Source organism: Hyperolius riggenbachi, chromosome 6, assembly GCF_040937935.1.
Source record: "Hyperolius riggenbachi isolate aHypRig1 chromosome 6, aHypRig1.pri, whole genome shotgun sequence".
NCBI lineage: Eukaryota > Metazoa > Chordata > Amphibia > Anura > Hyperoliidae > Hyperolius > Hyperolius riggenbachi.
The window spans coordinates 219,000,291-219,023,059 of record NC_090651.1 but is presented as its reverse complement, the minus strand read 5'-3'; the positions used below and the strand labels follow the sequence as shown (position 1 = coordinate 219,023,059).

Here is a 22,769-nt window from a genome sequence, read left to right as displayed (position 1 = left end):
GGTCCCGCCGGCCAATCAGCGCCCGCCAGTGCAGTGAATATTAAGTAGTCATGTGCGCGGCTACTGTAGCTGGCTCTCCCCGCCTTCTCTCCGCCCCCCACTGTGCATGTGCAAACAGTCTAACGCGGCTATAGCCGCTCCAACGCCGTAGCATGCTGCACTTTGCACAACGTATGGTGCTGCAAGAGCCGACGGTAGAGTGAGCCGCGTTAGGCGGCTCGATTCCTATAATGTCTCCCAGAGTGGCGCTGATTGGCCAGCGGGACCACGTGATGCGGAGCGAGACACTTCGCATCACGTGGTCCCGCCGGCCAATCAGCGCCCGCCAGTGCAGTGAATATTAAGTAGCCATGTGCGCGGCTACTGTAGCTGGCTCTCCCCGCCTTCTCTCCGCCCCCCACTGTGCATGTGCAAACAGTCTAACGCGGCTATAGCCGCTCCAACGCCGTAGCATGCTGCACTTTGCGGAGAACGTGCAGCATTACATGTAACGCAACGTGGGCTGTGTGAACAGCCCACTTGTGTTACATTGCTGTGCGTTGGGGGAGCGTTACAGGCGCACTAACGTGCGCCTGTAACGTCTTGGTGTGTAAGCAGCCTTAAGGTGGATTTGCTATTAACCATTAGACCAGCCAAGTCGGCAGGTTTTTAAATGTGTATTTTTTTTCCTTTGAAACTTTAAAATTGATTTTCTCAAAAACTATAAGGCCGATTTGAAATTTTTTTTCCTCTTGTAGCTACTGGGGGCCCCTACAAGCTCTGGGGCCCTGGGGCAGCTGCCTCCTTTGCCTCTATGGTAGCGCCGGCCCTTGTTCTCCCTACTGAAATCAACTGAAAATCTGTTCCTAGTGTGAGGGAACACATCAGATAGATCCCTATCAGATTTGATCTGACAGGCATCTGACAGCAATATATCCAATGGTCGAATCTTGTGGTCATCAATTTAATGTACAAACACCTTTAAAGTGGCCATACATCAAGTGATTTTGGTGGGCAATCGACCAAGAGAGAGATCTCTCTCTGATCGAATCTGATCAGAGAGAGATCTGTTGGCCCCCATATACTGCAGGCCAATTCCCAATCGATTTCAGCATGAAAACTTTTGTTAATCGGCCTAGTGAAATTGGCTCGTCACCTGTGCCCCCCCCCCCAAGTGTACATGTACCCCCCCCCCGTCGATATTTTCCAGCATGTCTGATAGCAACATGCGACCAATTTCAGCCCGGAATTGGTCAAACTGTTGATCAAGCATGCTCTTGGCAGTAAATATTTTCATCAGATTCGATAATAATCAAATAATGTACAGATGGTTGGCCACCTTTAGGCCCCTTTCACATGCGCAACTGACAGGTGGTGAATTTGCTGCCTGTGTCAACTGCTCTTCTGGCTCTTCTTCATGTTAACGCTTTACACGCTTGGTGTTACTACAGCTTTTAAATTGCACACCATTTGCACGGGCGGGTGGCAGCCGGGAAACTGAACTGCTCGAAAAGCGAGCAGTTCAGCCACACATCTGAACTAGACCTTTGTTTGTTGTGGGATCAATGATAACTAGAGGCGAAAACTGTTCAAAAATACAAACCTCTACTGACCCAGAAAGTGAAAGATGCCCTAGCAGCAGCTGATAATCAGTTACCCAGCAGAAGTGTTAACTGGCTGTCTGCTTAATGATCCGCAACTAGTGGTTTTCATTTACTAGCATTGTTTCCCCTTCTTGGGTCTGAAAAGAATTGCATGTTAGGAAAATATCTTCTCATCCCCCTTGTGACTGACAATCATTGAATGTCTATAGGTAGGCTTTACTACAAGGCTCTTTCTTGTTGCTCCTCCAACATCTACAACCCCACGTCTGGCAGCCACAGGCCCCCCTCCCTCTTTGGGACTTAAGCAAGTGACAGAATGGGGACAGTCTCTGCAATGTCAGCAGCTCAAGGGAACTTGCAGAGAAAGGAATGTGGAAATAGAAATGTGTAGAGTTTTAATTAGATCTTACACTTAATATGCAAATGTGCATGTCCTTCTCAGGTTGGGTAAAATGAGACTTTTATTTAAATGTGAGGAGGTTTAGAAGAGCTAATTAAGCAGCAGAGAGGAGAGGAAACGGAGAAGCTCGGAGCACAGCTGATGGATAATGATACAGCGACACCTCCGTGCATACATGTGTAAAATCAATATATATTCTTTATGTCACTTATGTTCCCTTCAAATCTGTCACTCCAGGGTCCACAGAAAAGAAGCAGAAGTCAACCTGCCAGGTACTCCATGAAGGTCTTACATGCTATGAAATGCAGATATGCCACCACGCTAACATCACAGGGGAGAGTGGCACACAATGTATGGGTAATGGAGCTATATGTTCATTGTAATAACAGTCCCACAATCCCCCTGCGTCCCTTTTAATCTGACCTCCCTGTGAAACTCCTTGCTGTAATTACCAAGATTAAATAATATGCTCCAATTAAAACCGACCACCTGGGGAGCAAATTCACTTCAGAGCCAAAATGAGCCCATTACAGCTGTACACCACCAGCTGAGCCACCAAGGAGGGGCATTACCTTTACCATGAGGACTTTCTAACCCCTATATTACTCATTGTATACAGGACATAGAACACCAAAATCTTCCAAAAATGGTGGGGCCTGCAACCATCTATATTTTTTGCAGTGTATGGCAAACATTAGTCTAGGAGAGCAATGCTGGATAATATCTGCACACTAATTGGGATAAACTGCACCCTGAAGAGATCATGAAATATCACATAAGTTTATCACAGGTCTGTACATATCTTTGACCCAGCTTTCCATTCATGCTTTGTGTTGCATATTAAAAGTTTTGTTCTGTAGCCGCAAACATGCGTAAACAAATGCACATTCTATGCATTGGGAAAACGCAGTAATGAATGCGGATTCAAGTGTGAGCCCTACCTAGCTTTCAAGCACATAGCATTTTATAAGGAAATCAGCAGCAGCCAGAAACTATCACATATTACCACTATAGAGACATTCCTTGCTCCACCTGTTGCAGAACTCACCTGGGTTGAGCCAGAACTTTGCATAGGGCTAATCAGATTTAGAAGACCGATTAATGGTTAAACAGCAGATTACAGTAATTAATTATTAATCTTCTCTGGACCCCACTACCCTCCTGACCTCAAGAAAAACCTTCAGGGTTGCACATTCAGGCAGCACCTCCTCCTCCTACTGACCCCTCTGTGTTGGTGTTCCCCAAGGCTCTGTGATTAGACCCATTTTTTTCTCCATCTACACTTATGGTCTAGGTCAGCCTTTCTCATCCAGGGTCCCTTGAGTACACTGCAGGGGTTCCTTGGCATTTCCCCCCAAAGTTGGGGGGGGGGGATGTATGATAGAAAGCACACTGTAATGGGGTGCTGTAAAAAGAAGCACTAAATTGGTGGTCAGAATAATAATGAACACATTAATAGAAAAAACTAGAATAAAGAGACATTATAATGAAGGGTACTGTGCATAAACCGCCGCACCACTTTTAAAGACCAGGTCGCCTGCAAAATAAATTCAGGGGTTCTTTGACATCCAAGGAGTATTTGCAGGGTTCCTCCAGGGTGAAAAAGGTTGAGAAAGGCTGGTTTAGGTCAACTTATCAGCTCCTTTTGCATCTGGTATCACTTGTATGCTCATGACACCCTAATCGGTCTCTCAGCTCCAGACCTACCTACATTAACAGCTCCCATTCCTCTGCCTGGCATAATTATTGATGTTGACAACATCAATATTACTTGTGACCCAAGCTTGCTGCCTAAATGTACTAATTGACGCAACGCCACATTGACTCACTATCTGTCATCTCCGTCTAAAGAACATTATGCTCAATCAACCCTTTCTCACCCAGGATGTCATCAAACTCCTTGTGCATGCTTCAATTGTCACTCCTTGATTACTGCAACTCCCTTCTCTGTGGCTTGCCTATTTACTGGCTGGCTGCATTCCAGTCCATTCTTAACTTTGCAGCATGACTCATCCACCTCTCCTCACAGTCCCTGTCAGTCCCTGCACAGTCCCTGCACTGGCTGCCAGGCTGCATATCACAAAAAAGTATACATTTCAAGATCCTATTACTCTCTCTCATCTACAAAGCACTCAACAGTCATGCTCCTTACTTAACCACACTTATCTCCAGTTACTGCCCTGCACATCATACTAACAACCTCTCTACTAACAACACTTTCTCTCCTCTCTAGTCATCTCTTGCCTTTACCCACTGGAACTCTCTTACACAATCTGTTCATCCTCACTAGTGGAACCAGAAATCTCACCTCTTCACGCTCGCAAATAACATCACCTTACCCTTAACTAGCTACTGACCACTTCTTTGTACACAGCTTTTAGTACCTGTTGTCCCCCTATCACCTTAGACTGTAAGTGCATTGTGGCAAGGCTCTTTCCCATTATGTGTTATTACTGCGGAGTACGGCAATACATTATGATGCAAAATCTATGCACTTGTCCATTGCTGTCGTTAGCGGATCCATGATGCCGATTACTAAACAATGCCATGGTACACCTGTGCACAGCACACCCTAGATTCTTGGCTGAGACCTCACAGAACAATTATCTAGGCCAACTTATTTCAAGTTGTACAAGGCTTTAACCACTTGAGGACTGCAGGGCTAAACCCCCCTAGTGACCAGGCCATTTTTAGCAAAATTGGCCACTGCAGCTTTAAGGCCAAGCTGCAGGGCCGCACAACTCAGCACACAAGTGATTCCCCCCCCCCTTTTCTCCCCACCAACAGAGCTCTCTGTTGGTGGGGTCTGATCGCTCCCCCCATGTTTATTTTTTTTAGAATAAATATTTATATTGTCACTTTTTAAAAAAAAAACCTATTCCTTTAATTGCTTTCCCTCCCTCGCTCCCTCCCTCCCCACAGCCGGCCAATTACGGCGATCGGCTGTCATAGGCTTCTGCCTATAAGAGCCGATCGCTCTCTTGTCCCCCATGGGGACAGCCGTGTCACACGGCTGTCCCCAGTGCAGCGCTGCTGCTCATCGCAGCGCTGCACCTAGTAAATAGACGGCGTGACCGCCGTCTAACAGTCTCCCGAGCGGCAATAGCCGCTCGGAGACTGAAGGCGGGGTGGAGCTCCGCCCTCCGAGCATGAGATGCGCGCGCACCATGCGCGCGATCTCATGCTAAACAGAGCCCCAGGACTTTACGCCAATTGGCGTTAGGCGGTCCTGGGGCTGCCGCCGCGGCCACGCCTACTGGCGTGACGCGGGCGGCAGGAGGTTAAACAAAAAAAAGCTACATGTTCAGCTGATTGCTGATTATCTGCCTTTGATGCTCTCTGAGTCACTAACCCAAGAAGAGTAGCAGATACAGTGTTGTGACTCCACAGGCTACATGTTAGTTGCTCGTGTGTGACGTTTAAGAAAGCAAGTAATCAGGTTCTTTCAGACACCAGGAACAAGACGCTATGGGTAGTGGCGTAGCTAAGGAGCTGAGGGCCCCAATGCAAATTTTACAATGGGGCCTCCCAGGCACTCTATACATAATAATTGATACGGCGCAACAAAACCTGCCAATGGCAACTACAGTGTCAGAGGTGCAAGAAGGGGATGGGGAACAGTTTGTTAATGATTACCACTATTCAAAGTATCTATAGAAGTGATTATTATGAGCACAGGATCAATAGAGAGCTAATACTGTAGTTGAGGGAGGGCTCTTCGGGATCCTTCTGGCCCAAGGGCACTGATGCGGTCGCAATCTCTGCAACCCCTATTGCTGCGCTTCTGTCTATGGGGTTGATTCACAAAAGTTACTTATTTTTCACATTATCTGTAAGGAGTGCTAATGCATGAGATAAATAGATAAGGAGAGCTAAATCATGAGTTATGTCAAGTAAGGAGAGCTAAACCATGAGTTATGTCAAATAAGGAGAGCTAAACTATAAGTTATGTCAAATAAGGAGAGCTAAACTATAAGTTATGTCAAATAAGGAGAGGTAAATCACGAATTAAGTCATTTAAGGAGAGATAAATTGTGAGTTAATTATTAAGATGAGATCATCTAACAGAAAAGCTTTGTGAATCAGGCCCTATATGTTGTAAACCCTTAGTGCTTTGTGTCGATGTATGGCACATGCTGCATATCCTGTTCAGCATCTCGGAGCTCCAGCACAGATAGACAACTAGGTGTATGCTAAACGCAAGTGGGAATACTCAGTAACATTTGGCTCAGCTGCTTGCTGCATTTTTGATGTGTCAGTGAGTCCTGGCCTCCACCGCAATGAACAATCATTTCTCAGGCGGACGCTTTCACACCTTGCGTCTGGCAATGTGAACTGCGGGACACTCCAGCAGTGTAAGAGACTCAAGTACCAGCCTCAATCCTAACAACACACAGTATAATAGCTATACTTACATTTCCCACGGTAGTGCTTCCACGTCACAGCAGGCTCCGGTCTGCCAGTCGCCAGACATCGCAGGGTCACCGTGCTGCCCTCATTTACGCTAATATTGGAAGATATATTCACAATCTGAGGCGGTACTGCAAGACAGAGCAGAAAACAGAGTGAAAAAGATTTTTGCCATGACATATTACTGTGTGGATAAATAATGATATGGATGAAATATAAATGCATTCATTTTTTCCAGGATCATTCTTGAGAAATCTACTAGATTAGCTACCTGTCTTTAATTGACTTATCTCCAAAAGGAGAAGTTCAGGTACAGTTTTTATGTGCATTGCAAAGTACACGAATTCATATGAATTACCGTTAAGCGTAAAAATAATTGCCGCTTTTTCAAAGTGAAATATGACAATACCTGCTGCATGAATTTACACCTTCTCATTTCCTCCTCGGTAATCTCCCTGTTCACGCCCCCTTCCCAGCCCGTGATTGCCTGTCAGTCAGGAGGGAGACACAACCTCAGCTCATAGGCAGCTATCAGTCTTTGGGAATCTCTGAACTGGTGAAGCACGGTTGATCTTGCGAAAATTATTGATTTTTATTACAAAACTTTTTATGCAAAATGATTAATGCACATCATATGGTCGAACGTCCTTTTACATGTGGCAAGCTGTTTAGACCCACTTGTTTGCATAACAAACAGTGTGCTCAGGATGAAATTAAAATTATTGTGCAAGGAGAATAGAAACATTCGGCACTTGCTGTGTTTATTCTGTAATCCGACAGCAGCGAAATAACAGTGCTAATGCCACATACCATTCCAAGTAGGTCAAACAACATAAGTGCTTTTTCCAAGGCCCTGTATCCTTTCACAAAAGTTGCGCACATAAGTGTTTCTAAAAACACATATTCACAAAAAGATAACCTCACACACAAAACATGCATAGTGTCAACAAGCCCGGATTTATATTTTTTGTGCCCCTAGGCCAAGTATATTGTGCCTCCCCTTTCTGTGCAGCATTGCCCCTCCCATTCCATGTGCAGCTCCCTCTTCCATGTGTATCATCCATGTGCTGTGTAGCCCCTCTCTTTCACGAACAGCTTATTTGGGCATCAGTTTCCCTCTTCCATATGTTAGGGCTTGCTCACATTATAAGTGTTTTTGCTTATTTTCAAAGAGCCTCAGAGATTACATTTACTCAAGCTCTGATACTTACCTGGGGCTTCCTCCCACCTCATAAACGTGTCTAATGGTGGCCACTAATGATCCAATCTTTTTCATCCAATCTTACCAAATCTATGAAGTATAAGGGTAAACTGAGTGAATATAGTGAATGGATACTTCAGGTAGTTACCTGATATTACATAGAAATGGTAAGATTGGATGAAAAAGATTCATTAGTGGCCACCTAAAGTCCCACGCCGTCCTCCCGCAGTCTGCCGTTCAGCCGCGGTGAGCTCCGTTAGCAGCCTCAGTGATGTCCGTCCAGGTCTACTGCGCATGCGCGGGAGGTCTGCGCATGCGCAGTAGACCCTGAGTGGCATTGACTGAGGCTGATAACGGAGATCATCGCGGCTGAACGGCAGACCGCAGGAGGACAGCGTGGGACTTAGACACGTTTTTGGGGTGGGAGGAGCCCTGGGTAAGTATCAGAGCTTGAGCTAATTTCATCTCTGAGCCTCTTTAAGCTCTGGCAATTTTAAAACTCGCCTTAAAAAGTGCTTGTGCAGTGTTAGCTGATGTGAGTGTTCTCACATAAGCGATGAGCTTTCTATTCAAACACGGCTCCTGCGCCATTTTCAGGGTGATTGCAATTCAAGAGAAAGGATAGGGAAATTGCTAAGCGCTTGAAAAAGCGCTTTGAAAATCGATTGTCGAGCGCTTTTAATGAATAAATACATTATATTTATTCATTTCCAGGGCAAAGAGTTCACTTCCTGACTGACTTCAGAAAGTAAAAAAAAACGCTAAGAAAAGCGCTTTTCTAAACAAAAATCGCTCTGAAAGCTCTCAGAAAAGCGCTTTCAAAATCGTTCAATAAAACGCTCAGCACTTGCGATTAATAATGTGAACAAGGCCTTACTCCCAATTTTCAGCCTCCGCTTTCATATGTGGCAACCCCTCTTTCACGTTTAGGTTCCCCCTTGGGCTTCAGCTGCCCAAGGCCCAGGCCTCTATGGCCTTACCAGAAATCCGGCCCTGAGTATGAAAGAGCCAAGACTTCAGAGTGAATTTCCTTTAGAAAGCCCAAAATTAGAGCAGGGAGCCGACTATAAGACTGGCCTTGAAGCTGATCTGGGGTCCTCTCCCACACCTATGGACATGTAGTACTGACAAATCTCTGTTAATGCTGCAGGCCTCATGGGTATCCATTGGCTTTATGCTTGTTGAGCTGAAGACTAGAGATGGTCAATGAGATTCTAATATGTTTACGATCATGTAAATTTAATGCTCATTTACGAAGATGTATCCATCTTGGAATTGGACCTGTGAAAGTCCTCAGCCTTTGACTGTGTTCCCATCCCATGCTGCATACATTTCCATAAAATTGATATAAAAATGTGCATAAAAATCATTAGCATCTCACTGACCAACTCTCCTGGGACATCCTCAGGATATAAACGCATAAACACGTTTAACTATTTGACATTCCTGGACGTGAAACTCACGTCCAGGAAGCCATGTGCGCTCCTGCGCGTCCACGCGGCCGATCGCGCGCGTGCACGCGCGCTCCAGGCCGGCGGTTTGTTAGCCAGTGAATCAGTGAATCGGGCAACGGTGCCCAATCACTGATTCCTCTCCCCCGCAGAAAAAGCGACAGCTTCTCTCGGAAGCTACGCTTTTTCTGCTTCCTATGTCGCTCTAAGCGTACGTGGTACGCTTAGAGTGACGTCACTGTAAACAACTCATGGCTGCCATCTTGTGGCCAAAAAGTAAACTACATCTAAATGTTAAATAAAAATAAAAATACACATATTTACAAAAAAAAAATACAATTTCAATCCCACCCTCCCAAAAATACCCACATAAAATGTTTAATTAAAAAAAAAAAAAAAACATTACAATTAAAAAAAAAAAAAAAAAAACAAATATTTACCTAAGGGTCTAAACTTTTTAAATATCTATGTAAAGATGAAATATTTCTTTTTTTTTTTTTTATTATTATAAGCTTGTAAATAGTGATGAATGCAAAACGGAAAAAATGCACTTTTATTTCCAAATAAAATATTGTCGCCATACATTGTGATAGGGACATCATTTAAATGGTGTAATAAACGGGACAAATGGGCATATACAATACGTGGGTTTTAATTATGGAGGCATGTATTATTTTAAAACTATAATTGCCGAAAAGTGAGAAATAATGATTTGTTTCCGTTTTCTTCTTATTCTTCCTTTTAAAATGCATTTACAGTAAAGTGGCTCTTAGTAAAATGTACCCCCCAAAGAAAGCCTAATTGGTGGCGGAAAAAACAAGATATAGATCAGTTCATTGTGATAAGTAGTAATAAAGTTATAGGCTAATGAATGGGAGGTGAACATTGTTCGGATGCATGAAGCGAAAAACGACTGAATGCGAACTGGTTAATACCATAAAAACTGGCCTGAATTTGCCATTTGTCACACAGTGTAAACGAACCCACTGTTCAGTAATCTAGTGTCTCTGGCAATGTGTCGCTAGTACTCAGGGATTGCTTTGCTCCGGTTCTCCTGCACACTGGACAACACTTAAACAAAAGTGAGTCTACATCTGTGGTCTGGATTTTTTTTTAATTGTCATGTAAAAATCAGAAGATATTTTGATTCAGGCTCTCCTGGCCTTATCGAAAACAAGTTCTTGCTGGTGGTTCCGCGTTTGATTAGAAAAGTACAAACCCTAATGCACTAACTACATCACTATGTAGTGATGTCACTATGGTCTGATATGCTCCAGGTGGGGGATTACAAACGTTTCCTAATCACTGCAGGCAACTACAAATAAACAAATAAAAACCCCATCCATGTTTGGTAGCTCAGGCTTTTTTTCCAGTTCACCAGGAGGGAAGCAGGAAATTTGGGCACATCAGGCAGGTGGACAAAAAGGGCGCCGCCATTGACTCCCATAATAAATATCGTTTACCAGGCGCCAAACAGGAAAAAAGGGAGCCCGTGATAATTTATGTTTTCAAACTGCATCCGTGATAATTAATGTTTCCCAACTTCGCCGGCGACCAGTAACGTTTACACATAAAATAATACTTATCTATAGTTTTGCGTTAAATCGTAATGTAATATTTAAATAATCACTTTTCATAAATCATTATTTTCAACATATAAAGCAGTCAACAAATAAATCGTAATATACTTTTTTTTCTGTAAAACATTATTATCCACCAAATAAACTGCACAACAACAAAATCATAATATATATATCGTTGTAATTTTCCGTCTAGAATTACAGAAAACTCCCCTGGTGGTGCCTAACCCTAAGACCCCCAGGTGGTGCCTAACCCTAAGACTCCCCAGGTGATGCCTAACCCTAAGACCCCCCAGGTGGTGCCTAACCCTAAGACTCCCCAGGTGATGCCTAACCCTAAGACTCCCCAGGTGATGCCTAACCCTAAGACCCCCCAGGTGGTGCCTAACCCTAAGACTCCCCAGGTGATGCCTAACCCTAAGACCCCCCAGGTGGTGCCTAACCCTAAGACCCCCCCCCCAGGCTTGTGATGCGTTATCCTAACCTCCCCTGCACCCTCGAATCCAAAATCTCGGCTATAAAAGGGTGCCCTTTTGTAGCAGAATATAAAACCTTGAAGCCGAAAACCTTGTAGCTGAAAAAAAAATGGGCTACAAAAGGGCGCCCGCTTGTAGCCTATATCAAAACTCAGGTGCCCTTTTCACCACTTTGTAGCCCATATTTGCAGAAATAACATTGATGTCTATGGAGGCGCCCCTTTCATACAGGCAGCTCACAATGCAGTGATCAGAATATGCACATATCCTATACTCTATACCTTAAAGAGGAACTGAAGTGAAGATTACACATAGAATAAAATTACTTTTTTTTACAATATTCATTTAAAAATTATCAACTCAGGGTGAGGAAAGATTTTACAATGGGCAAACACTGACTGACATTCTGAAACTTATCACAGGTGGCGACATCTTTAGTCCTTTCATGCAATACTACAGCGCCAAGATTTATGTTGCTACATGCATGCATTCAATACCATCCACCTCCAGAGATATGTCTCTTCACTCTACGTTCCTAAAGTAGGGACGAGAGAGGGCTGGGCACCACGGACACCACTGCTCGTTTATATCTGGTTCAGAGTACCACAAGGGTGGGAAGCGAGATTACCAGGAGAGGGTCCTATGGAGATATAGGACCCTCCTTATGTGAGTGTTGAACATCTGTACCTATGTGCCTTGTTTGAATAAAGCGTTTCTACATATCCACTAAGAGAAACTTTTCTCCGCTTCCTTCCTTTCTGAGTGCACTTTATGTGCACTTTAGGAACGTAGAGTGAAGAGACATATCTCTGGAGGTGGATGGAATTGAATGCATGCATGTAGCAACATAAATCTTGGCGCTGCGGTATTGCATGAAAGTATATCTAAAGGTGAAGAGGATCTATCCTAACCACAGCAGAGGTGGTGGTTGCTGAGCAACATACAGTTGCGTTTTGTACTAGCACTTGGAGCGCCTCTTACTACATCCCTATCTGACATCTTCAGTCCTGCCAAGTGATCTCTGTGGAATGTTCGTTACTGACTGTTCTATGCACAGAGGGAGATATTGCTAACTTGGCAGTTGGAAACAGCTGTTATTTGCCACAATGCAATGACGTTCACAGACAGGAGACTGTCAGGTTCAAATTAAGTGGGTTCAGGGGTCGAGTCCTGCATGGACGCGGGTGAACGGCGTTCACCCACTTTTTCTTCAGAGTGAACGCCGTTTACCCTGGCTTGTGTGGAGGGAGCAGAGCAGAGAAGGCGAGCTATGGTGACAGTGGGGATGGGCGGACATCTCCCCCCCCATCCCTCACCTTTGTGCTCCTCTTCCTGCCTCTCCCCTCCAGCGTTGTTAAGTGTCAGGCCCGGCGGCGAAAGTGGGCGGAGACTTTCCGCCTTCTTCCAGCCGCAAGGGACGCTCCGCTCTGTGTGCGGCTAGAAGACCAGACTAGCCGCACACAGAGCGGAGCGTCCCTTGCGTCTGGAACGAGGTAAGCCTCCGCCCACTTTCGCCGCCGGGCCCGACACTTAACAACGCTGGAGGGGAGAGTGCTAGAGCAAAAGAGGGGATGACACCCCTATATATCATATGTATGCAGAATCTGGCTCATACCATAGAATTTCTTTATTGTTCTGTATTAAAATCTTTTGCCAACGGTCATGTCATGCATGTCACTTTAGTGAGTGCTTTGAGGTGATTCACCCAACCAGCTACCAAATGTAGTCAGTTTAAGCAGCAGACAGATGGTTGCCTTGAGCAAATGTTGCCTTGATATGCCTGAAACGTTGGCATAAGCATTTAATACAGAAATAATAGTTTAGGTTACAGACAATATTTAGGGGTGACATACAGCAATATGACAATACAGGAATGCAAGAAAAAACAGATCATGCAGCACAGTAGGAGTACAAGGTAATGCTTAGTCAGTCACTGGAGGGGAGCATGGAGATTAGGCAAGTTAGGTTCACTCAAATGCATAGCATGGGTGCACAGTAATGGAGGTGCATGATCAGGTAGGACACAAAAGGAGGAGGACCCTGCCCAAAGGCTTACAATATAGAGGGAGAGGTAGGGACACGAAAGGTAGGGGTCCAGAGTTCAGCTGTGGATTTGGAGCACTTGTGAGGGGTGGTAGGCCAGAGTGAAAAGGTGAGTTTTCAGGGCCTTTTTGAAGATGTTGAAGGAGGGGGCTGCCTTAATGGGTGGAGGTAGGGAGTTCCATAATATTGGAGCAGCTCTTGAGAAGTCCTGGAGGCGTGCATGGGACTGGGTGATGCAGGGGGTGGTCAGGCGAAGTTCATTGGAGGAGCGGAGTGAGTGGCTAGGTGTGTACCTTTGAGTAAGATCGGAAATGTAGGTTGGACAGGTTTTGTGGACGGATTTGTAGGTCAGACACAGTATCTTGAATCTGATTCTGGACTGGATAGGAAGCCAGTGGAGGGATTCACGGAGGGGAGCCACCATGGTGGACCAATGGGAGGAGTGAATAATTCTGGCTCCCGCATTCATGATGGACTGCAGCGGGGATAATTCAGGTCATAGGGAGACCAGACAGAAGGGCATTGCAGTAGTCAAAGCGGGAAATTATGAGGGCATGGATGAGGAGTTTGTTGGTGGCAGAGGTCATGAAAGGGCGGATCTTGCAGATGTTACGAAGGTGGAAGTTGCAGGACTTTGTGAGGTTTTGGATGTGGGGAGTGAAGGAGAGTGCGGAGTCCAGGGTGACTCCTAGACAGCGGGTTTGAGAGCTAGTGCGAATGCTAGTGTGGTTAATAGGCTTAAAAAAAGAGTGCTAGATCTCTAAAAGTTTGCAATAAGCAACGTATTTTAGTTAGCCATTATAAGTTACTATTAAGAAACTATTTTTATATAAAAAAAAAAATCAACTCTTGCCATATATTTCTCTTGCCTGGCATAACACAAACCATATTCTCTGCTTATGATGAAATCTCCCCAGACAGAGAGAGTCCATTTGGCAATCAATGCTGGGACCAATGTCTTCATTGGCAGCTTTATCCCAAATTTCTGCTGTGGTGACAGATTCATTATGTTTTCATTCACTTCACTTTCTGTCCTGGTGCTACCCTTACTCAAACAGGTCATGAGGGGAAATCTCTCCCACAGAACACAGACAGTAGCTAATAACAGTCAACCTGTCATCAATGTAGAATATTGACTGATGGTTTCTGGCTAGTTGCTATGGGTTACTGCGTATAAAGGCTACCATATTTATTTCCTTTTAAACAATGCAAGTTAAGTTGCCTGACTGTCCCCCTGATCATGCGTCTCAAATGCTCTTGGCCATAGACCGTGAACAAGCATACATTTCAGGTGTTCTGACTCAAGTCTGACTGGATTAGCCATATGCTTATTTCAGGGTTGTGACTCAGACACTACTGATGCATGCAAGATCAGGAGAATGCCAGGCAACCAGTATTGTTTAAAGAAGAAACAAATATAGCAGCCTCCATATCCTTCTCCCCTCGGGTTCCCTTAAGGAATGCAAAGTTGTCTATGGCAAAAGAGCAATCAACAGAAACCCATGCAAATCATACTTAATGGGAATCTAGACAGCATAGTAATTCCTGTTTACACCTTAGTACCACGTTACATGGTTAGCATTTTTCTCCAAATTGTTCCATGCAATGTGATATGATTGCTGACTAAAATACAAAGGTAAAACATTGGATAACTGGGATCAGTGAATAATGGCGCACAGCGCCTATGCATAAAAATAGCGCCGCATTAAAAAGATACGCTTATCGCTATTTATCGTTAGTGCTGCATAATAATGGCGCACAGGGAAAAAAGAAGAAAAACGGCACACACTAATGTTATTTACCAATAGGGGCACACACTAACGTTATTTATCAATAGTTGCACACACTAACGTTATTTATCAATAGTGCCATTCATATGCCAAACAGCAGACGTTATTTAACTGCAAAACGGTGAATGGATTTAATGTAACACTGTCAAGGTTAGGGTTAGGCACCACCAGGGAGGTGTTAGGGTTAGGCACCACCAGGGCTGTGGTTAGGGTTAGGCACCACCAGGGGGGTCTTAGGGTTAGGCACCACCAGGGGGGTCTTAGGGTTAGGCACCACCAGGGAGATCTTAGGGTTAGGCACCACCAGGACTGTGGTTAGGGTTAGGCACCACCAGGGGGGTGGTTAGGGTTAGGCACCACCAGGGGGGTGGTTAGGGTTAGGCACCACCAGGGGGGTCTTAGGGTTAGGCACCACCAGGGGAGATTTAGGGTTAGGCACCACCAGGGGGGTCTTAGGGTTAGGCACCACAGTTAGGCACCACCAGGGGGGTCTTAGGGTTAGGCACCACCAGGGCTGTGGTTAGGGTTAGGCACCACCAGGGGGGTCTTAGGGTTAGGCACCACCAGGGCTGTGGTTAGGGTTAGGCACCACCAGGGCTGTGGTTAGGGTTAGGCACCACCAGGGGGGTGGTTAGGGTTAGGCACCACCAGGGGGGTCTTAGGGTTAGGCACCACCAGGGGGGTCTTAGGGTTAGGCATCACCAGGGGGGTGGTTAGGATTAGGCACCACCGGGGGGGGGGGGGGGGTTATGGGTTAGGGATAGGTGCAGAGAGGGTTCTGTGTGTTAACGCTAAATAACAATAAGACTTTAACGCTAAATAACAATAAGGCTTTAACGTTAAATAACAATAAGGCTTTAACGTTAAATAGCGATAAGCGGCAAACGGATTAGCGGCAACACCGTGCGCCATTATTCACAGGCGCCATTTTCAGATGGATGCTGGATAACTAGAGCCATCCAGTATCTGTGTTTCTCCAGACACCATGCGGGTTTCTCCAGAAAGCATGTTGTCAGATCAAGTCAGGGCCTCATATTCGCGCTGTCTGTACTTTGAGATGAGCAACACAATATACTGACCCTGCAAGTTATTGAATGCCCTCACAAATTCGATATGTTACCCTTAATGACGGTCTCATAATGTAGCATGTGTTTATCAGCTTTCAACAACTCACTGCGCAGTGATCAATATCAGATATAGCACAATGTACAGCAAGCAATAACATGTACTGCGCCATTTTAACACAGTCTTTCTATGTATGTTCTACATTGTTCTAGTAATCTGCTCAGTATCATCAAATCTCTTTGTGTGAGGCACAAATGGGGGCTGGGCCTTCAAAGAGAGAGAGATTATTACAAGAAAAGAGGCTAATAAAACAGAATTACTAATACTGACTGTTAAAGAGCTTTCCAGACATCTGCTGCATTGTTCAACAAACACAGACTTAAAGAATTTACCAAAAGACTGAAGATAAGGATAACAGCATCTCAAAGCATACTGCTGCACCCACAAAGGAGTCTAAAAGAATTACCGGATCAAAAAAATGACAATACCAACAGTGGCTTAGGCCCTATTCGCAAAAAATCTGATTCGCTTCTTGAGATCATTCAGTTGGGAAATTTCAGTGATGTGCTTTTACATAGAAAGCCTGTATTTCAGTTCCCCAATAATGTTGCATAATGCAGTGCGAAATACAAACTCAATGCATGCTGCATTTTTGGTTTGTTTTTATTTCTATCCCATTCATTATAATTGAACGAGGGTCTTGCAAGCACACTAAAACACACAGCAAGAAAATCACTTGCTCTGCATGTTCATACATATGGCCAGAGCCGGATTCAGGCTAAATGGGGCCCTAAGCAAAGTAAATGATTTGGGCCCCCCCATCATGTCGTAATAGAATCAGAAGATGCAGCTGCACAGCAACACGCCGCACACACCGTGGCAGCCGAGCTACTGGTTGCTATGGGCAACAGCCCGCTTTCCTCTGTGGGTGCACAATGCAGGGAATAGCAGCGGCAAAATGCAGAGTGAGAGATGAATGGCTGGGACATTTGCACTCAGGGGCTGGGGCACCCCTGTGAAGAGGGCACCAGATATCACAGCAGCAGCACTTTCCCCCTGCATCTCCAGCCTGGCAATAGCAGAAAGTCTGGACACCGCCAAAACGGAAGCCGTTCCCCAGACAGAATTACATAACCACCCCCACCACTGAACAACCGATTTCCTCCCAAACTAGACAGCCACCATGCAGCCTCCATCCCAGTGAATACGATAGTCCAGTAGAGAAGGCAGCCGCAGCGGGGGAGAATGACAGCACCAGATGACTCACATTCACCTACTGCGATCCAAGCAATAGAGGTCCCGTCATCCGGAGCCCATCTGTCTCCTCTAGAGTGCTGCCGCTCTGTTACTACTACTATTACTACTTCCTGTCTGATCTGAGAATCAGGAAGTTCAGAGCGAGCGACTGCACTGTAGAAGAGACAGATGGGTTTCAGATGACGGGATCTCTATCGCTTGGATCATGGATAGGTGAGTGAGCGTTTGCCATCTGCTGCTATCATTCTTGCTGCAGCTGTGGTTCTCTGTGTGAAGGGAGGGCGGAGTGGGCAGCGGCAGAGCGCACAGTAGCAGGAGGGGGACCTAGGAGGAGAGCCTGGTTCTGAAGACAATCAGCAGCGCACAGCATCATTTGACAAGACAAGACAAATAACATTTATATCGCGCTTTTCTCCTGGCGGACTCAAAGCGCCAGAGCTGCAGCCACTAGGACGCACCCTATAGGCAGTAGCAGTGTTAGAGAGACTTGCCTAAGGTCTCCTACTGAATAGGTTCTGGCTTACTGAACAGGCAGAGCCGAGATTCGAACCCTGGTCTCCTGTGTCAGAGGCAGAGCCCTTAAAGGGACTCCGAGCAGTACCTGTGGGTATGCCTTTAGCATACCCACAACTAATTAATTACATCCTCACACCTACCAGCATGATGTTTGTAATTATATCCCCCTGGGTTCCTTATATTTCATTGCATTGTGCTGAATCGAGCTGCCGACTTTGGAGAAAAGTCGTCCTGTGGCCGCGATTTCGATTGCAAAAATAGCGAAAACTAAAAGGCATAGGGCGGCCTTATATATAATTGGAAAGAGGAGAAAGAGAGCTTTAAAATGATATGCATCTTTCCATAGTTACTGCACTGTTCAGAGTCCCTTTAACCATTATACCATCAAGCCACCGCTGACAGGATGGCGAGGGCTGGTTTATGTGCTGATGGGGCCCCTTTGACTCTGAATGGGGGCCCCAAGCGACTGCTTTTGTTGCCTGGTCGGTAATCCGGCCCTGCATATGGCAAGTGAGTCTCTAGAAGATGCAAAGGACCAACAGTGGCTGCAATCTAAACATTACATGCGAGATATATTTTCCTTATCAAAACTTGATCACAACATTTTGATCATTTCAGCACTTTGCACTACCTGTATTGATAGAATTTCTTTCCGAAGTCTGCCCATAGATTGATTGCACTCATGGGCATCCGCCTGTGGGGTTTTGCTGCAGACTGCAGTTCAGTGTGCATCTGCCTCTCTGGCTAAAAGCAGCTGCGACACCTTTGAAAGGCAGATCTGTCCTTTAGCGCAATGTATCATGACTCTGGCTGCTGCCCTCCTGCTGCACAGAGTGACAAAACTCCAAATGTCTCCAAAGAGGGCAGCGCTGGTGCCACGGGAGGTTTGAAAGTGGGTGGAAATACCAGGAGGAAGCTGGCTGGGGTCCCGAGATGCGGAGAGTCACACTGATCAATTCTAAACTTCTACAGGGTAATATACAATCTGCCTACCTATCTTGGACATTGCCAGTTTCCCTATTTTCTACAGTCTTGTCCTATGGGCATGGCCGTATTTAAGGCAAGGCCGTTAAGGCCATGGCCTAGGGCACCAGGAAAGCAAGGGGCAGGCTGTGGACAGCAGGGTGGCAATAGCAGTTAGCCTACCAAACATTCGTCCTGCTACACAGAGTTTGCACATAGCGCTGGGCAGCTACCAACAGCCAGATCTGGCACTCGGAGAATGTAGGAACAGCAAACAGGCAATACAGTGATCTCTAAGCTACCTGCCACTCCATGTACAGTAAATATATGTATTTTTTTTACTGCATCATTAAAAACATTAGATATTTATAGGTGTAGGTGTCCATTCTAATCCTATTATAGTCATAGTCTAATGTCCTACTATATTATTTTTATGTATTTATAGCTCTGACATCTCCTGCAGCACTTTACAGAGTACATAGTCATGTCACTGACTGTTCTCAGAGGAGCTCCCAATGTAATCCCCAGCATAGTCCTGTCCTTCTAAACTAAGAAGTGGTTACTTTGGAAAACATCTATTTTGATATGTGTCATATGTCTGTTTGATATTTAGTATTTATTTTACTTCAAGGAGAGGGGGGAACACTGCTGGTATAAATAAATAATGTATATTTGTCTGATCTACAGTATCTCATGATTACGCACATTTTTTTTTTGTTGCATATCAGACATGTTTTCTTAGTTTTGTATTTCTATATTCAGTACAAAGCAATGTAAACCTCGTTTGCCTTCCACTGCCAACCTTAGTTACTGCTGCACACAATCAGTTGTAGAACAGATATGTTGGATCCATGGTCAATCAATAAAATGGTTGACCGTCTTTATTTATTTATTTATATATAGCTTTTTACTAGATTACTTGATAATATTTATTCTAACAAACTATTATGGTAATTAATTTATTGTTAATATTTTGATTAGTTAACACAATGACAACATGTTCAGTGGCGCAGTTCAATAAACATTATTGAACCAGTTGGAGGTAAATAAAATGCACAAATTAAATAGTGTAAATTATTAAGAGCACACAATGAAATTGGCTTGAGTGATATAAAAATAGGTTAAACTATATACACCCAAGGGCGGGTCTAAGATGGAGGAAGAGTAGGACATGTGGCTCTGAGCTTCGGGCATGACTAATACTGAATACACACCATGCGTTTCCGCGTCGAACGTGTCCGTCAATAAGCGTCGATTCGATTATTTCCGAGCATTTCCGAACGCATTTAGATGATTTTTAGGTCGATTGCCATGTAAAGTATGGCAAATCGACCTAACGATCCATCGAAGCCTGAATCGGACATGTCGTAAATAATCGAATCGATGCGTATCGACGGACGCATCGAATGCAGAAACGCATGGTGTGTATCCAGCATTACTCTTCTTAATGTTAACCTCTTTCTCAAAAGGTGATAAGAGAGGTTGATATAATGTCTCAGGGAGGATAGATAAGGGTAAAGAGAGTAGAGCAGGGGCATAGACAGGGCTGAGAAAATAGGCAAAGAGTGGACATGTGACGGTGAGTACAGGTGGGTGAGAGGATAGGTGAGGGCTGGGAGAAATTATATGGGTGTGCACATACCAGCTGGGTAAGTAACAGGTAGTTGAGGGTCAGACAGGATTATGGGGACAAATTGGGTGTGACATATTGACATCAAATTGTACTTCCTCCGTGTACAGCAACAGAGCATGTTAAACAGATGGATTTGCAAAGGTCAGCCACCATATACTGATGGTGGGACAGTGACTCTTTTGATAGAAGTTGGAATAATATATACAGTGGGATGCGAAAGTTTGGGCAACCTTGTTAATTGTCATGATTTTCCTGTATAAATCGTTGTTTGTTTCCGATAAAAACTGTCAGTTAAATATATCATATAGGAGACACACACAGTGATATTTGAGAAGTGAAATGAAGTTTATTGGATTTACAGAAACTGCGCAATAATTGTTTAAATAAAATTAGGCAGGTGCATATATTTGGACACTGTTGTCATTTTATTGATTCCGAAGCCTTTAGAACTAATTTTTGGAACTCAAATTGGCTTGGAAAGCTCAGTGATCTCTGACCTACATACACAGGTAAATCCAATTATGAGAAAGAGTATTTAAGGGGGTCAATTGTAAATTTCCCTCCTCTCTTAATTTTCTCTGAAGAGTAGCAACATGGGGGTCTTAAAACAACTCTCAAATTACCTAAAGACAAAGATTGTTTACCATCATGGTTTAGAGGAAGGATACAGAAAGCTGTCTCAGAGATTTCAGCAGTCTGTTTCCACAGTTAGGAACATACTGAGGAACTGGAAGACCACAGGCTCAGTTCAAGTTAAGGCTCGAAGTAGCAAATCAAAAAAAAACTTGGATAAACAGAAGCATTGAATAATGAGAACAGTCAGAGTCAACCCACAAACCAGCACCAAAGTCCTATAACATCATCCTGCTGCAGATGGAGTCACTGTGCATCGTTCAACCATTTGGCACAATTTACACAAGGAAATGCTGTATGCTAGAGTGATGCAGAGGAAGCCTTTTCTCCACCCACAGCACAAATAGAGCCACTTGAGGTATGCTAAAGCACATTTGGACAAGCCAGCTTCATTTTGGAATAAGGTGCTGTGGACTGATGAAACTAAAATTGAGTTATTTGGGCATAACAAAGGGCGTTATGCATGGAGGAAAAACAACAGCATTCCAAGAAAAACACCTACTACCTACTGTAAAATATGGTGGTGGTTCCATCATGCTGTGTAGCTGTGTGTCCAGTGCAGCGACTGGGAATCTTGTCATAGTTGAGGGACGCATGGATTCCACTCAGTATCAGCAGATTCTGGAGACCAATGTCCAGGAATCAGTGATAAAGCTGAAGCTGCACCAGGGCTGGATCTTTCAATAAGACAATAACCCTAAACACTGCTAAAATCCACTAAGGCATTCATACAGAGGAACAAGTACAATGTTCTGAAATGGCCATCTCAGTCCCCAGACCTGAATTGAAAATCTGTGGTGTGAGTTAGAGAGCTGTCCATGCTCAGAAACCATCAAACCTCAATGAACAAGAGATGTTTTGTAAAGAGGAATGGTCCAAAACACCTTCAACCAGAATCCAGACTCTCATTGGAACCTACAGCGTTTAGAGGCTGTAATTTCTGCAAAAAGAGGATCTACTAAATATTGATTTCATTTCTTTTTTTGTAGTGCCCAAATTTATGCACCTGCTTAATTTCGTTTAAACAATTATTGAACACTTTCTGTAAATCCAATAAACTTCATTTCACTTCGCACATATCACTGTGTGTCTCCTATATGATATATTTAACTGATATTTTTTAGCATAACAACCAAGATTTATACAGGAAAATCATGACAATTAACAAGGTTGCCCAAACTTTCACATCCCACTGTAATAGGGAGGTCCAAGGAAAGTTGAAGCAAACCTGGAGAAAAACTGATATATCAATTATAAAAGTGGAGCATATGGCCAGGTAGAAAAGATTCCTCGCCAAAAAAGCATATTTAAAATTTCTAAAAAAACCCCCAGAGCCCTTTCACAATGAGGCGGGGCACCACCGCGCAATGAAAGTCTATGGAGACTTTAATACTGCCACATTACTGCGCAACGCTACAGAGGTGAAGTTTTCGCCGCATCCCCATCGCAGGTCCAGAACTACGTTACTGCGCAGCTTCTGCGTCGAGTTGCAGCGATCTGCGTCGGCCCAGAAGTCATGTTAGTCTATAGCGATGCGTGGATTCTCAAAAAATTACTGAAGCAACATCACGGCGCGCATGCACAGAACGTATTTTTACAATACGCTTCCATGCACTTCCACATACCCCAAAAGCACGAAGTGACTGCAAGCAGGCGTCACTTCCTGCTTGGCCCAATGCCAGTTGGGGAATACGGAATTCCACACACTAGAATATAAAGAATATAATCCATGTGCCGTACAGGGTGGATGCATAATACAGGGAGTCCC

General features: G+C 44.5%; 1 protein-coding gene across 1 annotated transcript in view; it reads right to left on the bottom strand.

Annotated features, from left to right (window-relative positions):
- LOC137521317 (opioid-binding protein/cell adhesion molecule homolog) overlaps positions 1 to 22,769 on the bottom strand; it is an 838,111-nt gene that overhangs the window by 33,097 nt on the left and 782,245 nt on the right. The window contains exon 4 of the mRNA XM_068240426.1: positions 6,399 to 6,524. Within this exon, the coding sequence (XP_068096527.1) occupies positions 6,399 to 6,524 (126 nt within the window). The remainder of the gene's footprint in view (positions 1 to 6,398; positions 6,525 to 22,769) is intronic.